General features: G+C 42.7%; 1 protein-coding gene across 1 annotated transcript; it reads right to left on the bottom strand.

Moving 5' to 3' along the window:
- Positions 1-1,010: 1,010 nt before the first annotated feature.
- Positions 1,011-6,342, bottom strand: si:dkey-110g7.8 (GTPase IMAP family member 8). Its single transcript, XM_035770840.2, has 3 exons — positions 5,009-6,342; positions 4,041-4,625; positions 1,011-2,140 (listed from the first exon to the last, which is right to left on the bottom strand). The coding sequence occupies exons 1-3, from the start codon at positions 5,805-5,807 to the stop codon at positions 2,064-2,066; spliced, it is 1,461 nt and encodes a 486-aa protein (XP_035626733.1). The 5' UTR covers positions 5,808-6,342; the 3' UTR covers positions 1,011-2,063.
- Between the last annotated feature and the right edge of the window lie 3,565 nt (positions 6,343-9,907).

The raw sequence follows: 9,907 nt of genomic DNA, 5'->3' as shown, positions 1-9,907 counted from the left end.
CATACAGTGCAAAATGCTTTAATGTACATGTTTTCACGAATTTCAGTGCAATTGAACATTCACATAACATCATATGCATGTATTTTTTAATATGTGTACTGCAATGCACTACTAGATAAAACAGTCAGTAAAGCATTTATAAGTGTCAGAGTTGCGATATTTAACCCATAATAAAAAGTTAACGTTAGATTTCAATAATACACGGCAGTGCTGTTACAGAACATCCATTACTACATTCCAATTTAGTTTGGTTTGTTCTGACGACACAAACCAAAGCCTGATAAAATGATCAGATTGATGTGATTATTTTAAGAGTGCCGTTTATCTTTAGGATGCTCACCACAACATGCATTTATAAGACAATGTATTCATAATGCGTAGTTGCATTTTCAATTACCATAACACCTTGAGGGAAACAATGACAACTGGGTCGTTCTTGAATTGCAGTGGCATTTGGGGATTTTGGAAACGTCAATTCTCTAGATTTTAAATATTTAAATGTATTTTGGGTACATCTTCCCATTTCAAATCAACTAAAAGGGCAGCTCAATGACTTTAAATCTTTTCTATCGTTATGATAGAATTGTGCCACAGTAGGAGTAGTAACACCAATGACGGTAACACCAATGATGGTAACACTAATGACGGTAACACTAATGACACATTTGAGGTAAACTAGGATTTTCTTAAATGGAGGCCATAGAAGTTCAAATATTACGTCTTTAACCCTTTAAAAATAATTGACTAAAGTGACATGATGAATAATTTTGCTCACAATATAATTGCCTTTCATTTACATTTCATTAGAGGCAACCACATCAGGTGAGGCAACCCCATATCACAGTCATAGTAAGTATGCCACATTATATGCCAAATAGCCAACATGGATGGAAGTATATATGGACGTTTAGTTGCTAATTGATTACATAAAAATGTATCTTGAATGTTGGCTGTATGGTATATATGAGGGAGGTGTGCCCCTTTCCGTCCAATGAGGTCATTAACGGGGGGGTCAGCAAGTTAAAATATAGTCACACTTCAGAACAGGGAACAAGTATTGAGGTGCTATGCCCCTTATTAGTCCCAGCTTGAGATAGTTTCTTGTGTTACATGATTTTTATTAACAATAAATATGACTTTATTATAGCTAATAATGAGGTTATTATTACATGCATTATAATGTTTGAATAACAAATCAACTTAATTAAGGCCTAATAAATGGCTAATAACACATAATAAAGGCCTTATAAGCTATTTGCATACATACTTATAGACTAGAAATGAGTGGCTCATATGTGTACCTTCAAATAAAGTGTCACCCTTGTTTGAATTGTTGTTATTAATTGGCTCAAGGCTGCATCATTCGTGGGGGACGACATGTTTACTGTTGCCTTGTATATCTTTGGAATGAGTAATGAGATCAGCTTTAATATTGCAGGGAGATTGTGACTTCTATCAATGTAATTCTAAGCATAATTTCCAATCCCCCATATATTTTTTGGTAAATAGATATTTTTATTATATAAATCTGCCTTCTTTTTAATAGCCTTTATTTGTTTTCATTGAACTATACAATATGTTGTTACTTTCTAGCATTCAAAATGGTAGATAGATATCTCTTAATGCCCAAAATATGTCACTACAATGTGCTTGCATTAAGTACTGCATACCGTTTTGCAGTATAAAGGACTTGCATTATGTTGCATCGTTGATAAACAGTCCAATACAAACAAAAACATGAATGATGTGCAATTATTTGTCCTTTTAAAGTGTTTTTCATGGTTGCAAAGGACGCAAATGCCACAGCAATTCAAGAATGACCCAACTACTTTGAATGCATGTTCAGTCCCTTCAGAATGTATTCACACCCCTTGTTTTTTTCCATTGAAAAAGTCCAGGTGTGTGAATACTTTCTGAAGGCATTGTATGTGTTATTTCATTTCATTTCCAGTGTAATTAAACACCAGGCCACTTTGAAATGTGAATGTTTTGGCTTGGAGTGTGAGAGCATGTCCACCTTACAGTGTGTAAGCATGTGCTCCTGGCTACTCTCTCCCTTGTCACTACTGGAGCTGGCATCCTCTGCTACAGTCCTCTTCAGGGCTGTTGTTCTCAGATGACTCAGGGCTTTCTTCATCCACTGTCAAACACAAAAGAACACAATTATCTCAAAACTTATTCTCTAAAGGGGGGTTTAAAATAATTTGGTAAAATATTGAATTTGGCCTTTATTACTATAGCCCAAAGAAACACATTAATGACAAAAAAAGACTGGCAAAAAAACAAATCATAAGGAATAATATTTTGAAGTGTCTGTCATATATCTAGGATATGTAAGAATATATATTTACCCCTTTATCTTTGTTGGCACAAAGCTGCCTTCATTACTTCCCTTTGTTTGTTTGGGTTACCTTCAGAAGAGTCCCGTGACACTTGTGGGGGTCGTAGAGCAAAACAGAAAACACCATCTCGGGTTCGTGAGTTTCTCCCTTCCATACAGTGGTCATAATAGTGAGGCCAAACCGTTTTTGATGCCACAGACGTTTTCGTGAGAAGAACGATTTTTGGGATGTCTCATGGTCCGACAAACACAGCTGTAGCTCGGCCACCTTCCACCGCAGATGTGGAAGGCCGACATAGGCGTAAGTGGTGGATTGAGACACATCCCATATGCAAAAACTGATATTCCTAGCTTAAACTGAAGGATTTTGATGTTCCGAGACAGGATTCTGTCGAGGAACAGATCTGGTTATTGAAACATTTCTGCAGCATTGAAGGTCTCCAAGAACACAGTGGCCTCCGTCATTCTAAAATTCGAAAAAGTTTGGAACCACCAAGACTCTTCCTAGAACTGGCCACCCAGCCAAACTGAGCAATCAGGGGAGAAGGGCCTTGGTCAGGGAGGGGACCAAGACTCTGATAGTCACTCTGACAGAGCTCCAGAGTGCCTCTTTGGGGATGGTTGTCCTTCTGGAAGGTTCTCCCATCTCTGCAGCACTCCATCAATCAGGCCTTTATGGTAGAGTGGCCAGACAGAAGCCACTCCTCAGTACAAGGCACATGACAGCCTGCTTGGAGTTTGCAAAAGGCACCTAAAAGTCTCTCAGTCCATGAGAAACAATATTCTCTGGTCTGATGAAACCAAGATTGAACACTTTGACCTGAATGCCAAGCGTCACGTCTGGAAGAAACCTGGCAACATCCCTACGGTGAAGCATGATGGTGGAAGCATCATGCTGTGGGGATGTTTTTCAGCAGCAGGCACCAAGAGGCGAGTCAGGATCAAGGGAATGATGAACGGAGAATAGTACAGAGAGATACTTGATGACAACCTGCTCCAGAGTTCTTCGGACTTAAGACTGGGCCGATGGTTCACCTTCCAAAAGGACTTTGACCCTAAGCACACAGCCAAGACAACTCAGGAATGGCTCCGGGACAAGTCTCTGAGTTTCCATGAGTGGCTCAGCCAGAGCCCGGACTTGAACCCAATCGAACATCTCTGGAGAGACCTGAAAATAGCTGTGCAACAACGCTCCCCATCTAACCTGACAAAGCTTTTGAGAGCGTCTGCAGAGAAGAATGGTAGAAACTCCCCAAATACAGGTGTGCCAAGCTTGTAGCGTCAAACCCAAGACGACTTGAGGCTGTAATCACTGCCAAAGGTGCTTCAACAAAGCACTGAGTAAAGGGTCTGAATACCTTTGTAAATTTGATATTTCATTTTTTTTATACATTTGCAAAAAAAAAATTCAAACTTGCTTTTGATTTGTCATGGTGTATTGTGTGTAGATTGATGAGGGAAAAAACCTATTTAATCCATTTTAGAATAAAGAAGGAACAAAAACAATTTAATACATTTCAGAATAAGGCTGTAACGTAACAAAATGTGAAAAAAAGTCAAGGGGCCTTAAAACTTTACTGTATAACAAATAATGCTTGACAAAAACAATCATAATAACATGTATGAACTTCATCCAGAAGTGAATTAATGCCAGCAGGGAAAGAAGAGAGGGGTTCAGTATCATCTACTGTCTACTCACTCTGTATTGGCAAGAAGGCCTCATCACCATTCTCTCTGATCATTTCCTCTATTTTGTCCAGCAGATCTGAGATGTTCCTTGTGTCCTTCCCCGGCATCTTGCTGTCCACCACGTGATAATAGTTCCCACAGTATTCCAACAACCTATGGAGCTCCCGCCCTCCCTTCTGAATGTGCTCCTCGACGGGCGTTCGGCCTAGCCAATCCCCGCAGCTGAACAGCACCATGGTGTGGAGACACGCCCTATCACCAAACAGGCCCTCCAGGTGGGCCTCCAGGGTCCGCCTCTTGCGTGAAGTGAGGGTGGAGATGATTGGCAGCACCAGGAGAAGGGTGTGGGGGCCAGGCCGGAGGAGGGTGGCACCTCGCTTTGACTCCTGTCTCACGTGTTTCGGGGTACGTCTGACGGAGAACCAGTCCCAGCCAGGGGTGTCAACGATAGTGACCCTGCGTCCGGCCACCTCAGCCTGCCTCCTAAGGCTCTGCTCCGTCTCTGTTCCAGACTCAAAGTCCCGCCGGCCCAGGATGGTGTTCCCTACAGAACTTTTTCCCACTCCTTTCCATCCCAACAAGAGGACCCTCAGCTCTGGAAGAGACAGGGAGAGATAGAAAGCTTTATAACGTGTATGCGATTTATTAAAACCTTTGTGAACGTTTAGGAACTATTATGCCAAGTATGCAAAACTCTTAGAAACGAAGGTTATATCTAAAAAGGATTTTCAAGTGTCCCCATTGGAGAACCCTGTAGCAAAGTTAACCGGTGTTATTACATGAACCGTTGTTAAAAACCCTTTGAAGAACCCTTTTAGGTTCCAGGTAGAACCTTTTTGGGGTTCCATGTAGAACCCTTTCCACCGAGGGTTCTACATGGAATCTAAAGGGGTTCTTCAAATGGTTCTCCCGTGGAGACAGCCGAAGAACCCTTTTAAAACTCTTTCTTCTAACAATGAAGCAATAAGAGCTGGTCACCTCTGGGAGGCCCTCCGACCATCCGCAGTCTCTGCCTCTCCCTTTCCTCCCGCTCCTCTCTCACCCGCCTCTCTTCCACCGCCTTCCTTGCCTGCTCCTCCTCTAGCAGAATCAGTTCGTTTACTGCAAAATACCAGCCATGGTTTTCCTTAACCTGCTCCTCTACCTTCTCCAGCAGCTCCTGAACTTGTGTGTTCACCATGTGGTCATCCCCACTCTGCTGTGTGTAACTATCCAGGCCATGGTATCTGTTACCACACCTCTCCACCAGCCACTGAAGGGGCTCCCCAGCTGCAATGAACTCCTCTACGAACGTCCCCTCCGGTAGCTTGTCGACCCCAGTGAAGAGCACCATGGTGGACCTCCAGGCCCCTCCTCCTAGATGACCCAGCTGCTTCTCTGCTGCCTTCCTGTGGCCCTCTGTGAAGGGCTGTGACACGGGGACCACCAGCAGGAGCGCGTGGGGCCCTGGGGGACAGAGGGTGGCACCGACACAGGGTCCCTCCTTGCTAGCCCGCTCTGGCGGGGCCCCTGTGTTATCATCCGCTGAGTCATGGGGTATAATCCAGCCTGGGGTGTCAACCACAGTGATACGCCTCCTGCAAACCCCCCCGTGGCCAACGGTGCTGTGGATAGTCTCTGTCCCAGTCTGGAAGATCTCCTCACCTAGGATGGCATTCCCTGTGGTGCTCTTCCCAGCTCCTGGTCCCCCCAGCAACAGAAGCCTACGCTCCGGGAGATGACAGATGGGTTCAACTGTCGGAGACGACAACGACTGGCAGATGTTTGGACTCTCCATTTGAGCTCTCCAAGGCAGGAAGGTAATGAGTGATATATATTGTCCTGTTTTAATGTCTATGCTGTCAGATGGCCAGAGAAGAGAGAGCTATAACTGACAGTAGCTGCCGTTGGGATTGTCCATGGAAGAGTGCAGATAATTATCTGTAGCGAAACATAGAGGAGCAGAGCTCCAGAAGTAAACTCACCTACCGGTACCAAATTCAGAACCAGTGGAGACTGTAGCCATTTTGTCTCTAGCCTCTTGTTTTCTTACTCACCCCTCCACCTCCATGCTTTTTGCCTCCTGCTCCTTCAGGGGACACCGGTAATCTGTTCAATGGTGTATCCTGACCGGTCCACAAAATACAGGCAGTCAAAAAGGTTTAGTCTTCTAGTCTCTCTCCCTCTCATGCTCACTCTCCTTCAATCGCAGAACATTTCACTCTATCCTACCCCCCCTCTCTCTCTCTCTCGCTCTCTGTTTCCCCTTTCTCTCTTTGTCACTCCTTCTCTGTCTTCCTCTCATTCTACCATTTTCTTTCTCCCATTCTCTCTGTAGGTCTTTCTGTCTTGCCCCCTCTTCCCTGGAACTAATCCCCCCCCCCTTTTTATTTATCTTCTCAAGAGCGAATATTGTGTAGACAGGAAGTTAACACCATGCAGCTTCAGGGAAATGACTGGTCATATTGAGGGGAAGCAGACAAGGGAGCTGCTCCCACGCCGAGCACGACATACTGCTGCAGACAGAGACAAAGTGGGGAGCAGAGTTGGAGAGAATTTGCCGTGGTTACAGCTGTGGGAATTATTCCCCCAATGCTGAACACTATTTATAATACAGACATTGGAGGAACATGTGTGGGAGAGGGAGAATATGAGGGAGGAGGGAAAGAGATGATGCCATATTGAAATACGGTATTAACAAGAAAATACAATATTTGAAATGCAGACCAGAAATGTGTGGTTTTGTACATTTTGTCTACTTATAATTCAAACCAAAGAGTCGTGACTCTTATGAATCATTTCAGTTTAGCGTGTGAGCATCTTGTGCCAGTCTTACAAACGGAACCACACAAAACACAGCAAATAAGCTTTGCAACAGCTTTACGAGGAGGAAAAATGCATCTAGGCAGCCTAGCTCGAGAGCCACTGTAGAGCGAGAGCACATGAAGCAACCACTAGATTGAGCGGCTCCCTCTGCAGGCCGAAATAAACACAACACCCCTTGACTTTAAAAAACAATAAATACGAAAAAAAAAATCATCATTACAAAATGCCAAAGATAAGAGGACCATAGCTATATCTCACATTCTCCCACATTTCTGGTTGGCAACACAGGGAACCCAAACATAAGCAAAAAACGGTACAGAGAGTATTACCCCTTTTTCACATCAACAATTCCCCTTTTTCTTTGATGTTAGACAAACCAGGAACAACAATAGTAGCCTAATGACTCTGACTTTATCAGAAACTTGTCCATAATGGTATATAAATGCATCATAATACCAAACAACCAACCTCTTTTGACCTTGGTAGGTTTATTTATTTAATGCATTATATTGCTATTGTACCAGGGTAATGCACAATTAATAAAGATTATTATTATTATTAAGATTGTACCATTTATCATAATTAGGCGTTACCATGGTAGAATGTGACCCATGGTAGAGTGCAGGTTAAAACCATGGTATTTCCATGATCCACATCTATACCATGGTATAAATGATGCAACATCTTGATATTATTTAGGTGCATGACAGTACCATCATACTACAAAGCTAAAACCATGGTACATTTCCATGATTCAGATCTATGGCATGGTATAAAGGATGCAATAACATGGTAATATTTGAATTGTGCAAATAGTATAGGGCCTACCTATCTGAGATTTGTAAATAGATGTAGAGTCGATGTCCGGAAATAGAATTAGCCTAACAGAAAAATCCCCATAGCAATCTGTCTAAGCTACAGATATGTTTTTGGGCTATGTCTCAATCCACCACATTGGCCAATGTCAGACTTCCACATCTGCGGTTGGAGGTGGCAGAGCTAAAGACCTGGAGTCAGAAGACATCCGAAAAATTGGTCTTCTCACGAAAATGTCTGTAGCGTCCCAATGGTTTGGGCTACGTCACGGGAAGTCTCGTCTGTAGCTACACACTATGACCCCTCTATGCATAGCTGTGGAAGTAGGGGTGCTGAGGGTGCTGTAGCATGATTGTATTTTGGTGCTATTCATGAACAATATCTCCATGTATATGTTTGCTACTTCCTATTTAAGAATGTGCTCTGACATGTTGACTCTGATGTAGACTGCTTGAATAGTCACACAAAGGCCGTTGTTGAAGTGATCTAAATGGAATAATTCTACCACCATCAGCTACCTACCATTAGCCACACTATATGAGTAAAACATGACTCATAAAGTGAAGTGTAAAGTAAAGTGTGGAGTTGCTCTTCAATCCATTCAATTGGAGTTGAGACATGTTGGATCTACCATTTTATTTGTGACATGGGCAATGGAAATATTTACATAACATTGATTTTAAAAGTAGGTGCTTTGAGGTGGCAAGTAGCCTAGTGGTTAGAGCGTTGGGCCAGTAACCAAAAGGTTGCTTGATCAAATCCCCAAGTTGACAAGGTAAAATTCAGTCGTTCTGCCCCTGAACAAGGCAGTTAACCCACTGGTCCTAGGCCATCATTGTAAATAAGAATTTATTCTTAACTGACTTGCCTAGTTAAATAAAATAACAAATAATAAGCAGAAAAAGGAGAACAAGCTGAACCAACAAGTATGACAATGAACAAAAATGTTCTTCACTGAAAAAAGAACATGGATGATAAGACATGAATGGTAAGCAGCTTGAAGAAATACCCCAAAATATAGACAAAAAAAAATCAAGCTCACTATAGGAATACTATAGAGATTTTGATGAATGATAATAATGTACAAGTATTATTGAGAAAACATCCTGCAGGAAAATCCTATAGCTTTATACCTGTTCAGACAACATGAAACAGGTGGCAGTATTTACCCTTTCAGTTTGTTTGCATACTCATATAAGTAGTAGAAGAAGAAAATGGACTACTTCAAAATGGAGATTGCCTCAATGGCGTTGCCCATGCGCTCACAGATACCATAATTAGAATGATATAGGGATGCTTTCTTTGTCATTCTCTATGTGCTGCCCATGCTAAAACAGGCTTTTGGCCACTAGAAGTCTTTATCATTCTTTGTGTGAGTCCACTGAGGTATCTCTGGTGAGTCTCATCTTATACCATACAGACACCCTGAAGTGTCGCAAAAAAAACAGTTCTTCTCCATGTGACATTTTTGGACAGCAGCTGCACCATGACATATTTGGTAAATCTTCAAGGGCAATCTCAATGCTGTGTGTTACAGGGAAGACATCCACCTCCCTCATGTGGTACCCTTCCTGCAGGCTCATCCTGACATGAACCTCCAGCATGACATTGCCACCAGCAATATTGCTCGTTCTGTGCGTGATTTCCTGCTAGACAGGAATGTCAGTGTTCTGCCATGGCCAGCGAAGAGCCCGGATCTCAATCCATTTGAGCACGTCTGGGACCTGTTGGATCAGAGAGTGAGGGCTAGGGCCATTCCCCCCCAGAAATGTCCGGGAACTTGCAGGTGCCTTGGTGGAAGTGTGGGGTAACATCTCACAGCAAGTACTGGCAAATCTGGTGCAGTCCATGAGGAGGAGTTGCACTGCAGTACTTAATGCAGCTGGTGGCCACACCAGATACTGACTGTTACTTTTGACCCCACCTTTGTTCAGGGACACATTATTGCCTTTCTGTTGATAACATGTCTGTGGAACTTGTTCAGTTTATCTCAGTTGTTGAATCTTGTTATGTTCATACAAATATTTATACCTGTTAAGTTTGCTGAAAATGAACGCAGTTGACAGTGAGAGGACATTTCTTTTTTTGCTGAGTTTATGTTACCTAACTAATTCTGATTCTTATGCCACAGACCCTAAAACAGGGAGGCCAGGTGCAGCTTTCAGTGTTTCCTGAGTTTAAGGTAGCAGTGACAAAAAGAGAAATGGATCATTTATCCATATACACAATTGAGTTGCTGGCCATACTGGGTAGAGG

The sequence above is a fragment of the Oncorhynchus keta genome, chromosome 5, assembly GCF_023373465.1.
Source record: "Oncorhynchus keta strain PuntledgeMale-10-30-2019 chromosome 5, Oket_V2, whole genome shotgun sequence".
Classification (NCBI taxonomy): Eukaryota; Metazoa; Chordata; class Actinopteri; order Salmoniformes; family Salmonidae; genus Oncorhynchus; species Oncorhynchus keta.
Note: the sequence above shows the minus strand (reverse complement) of the source record. Positions and strands in the feature narration are given on the sequence as shown.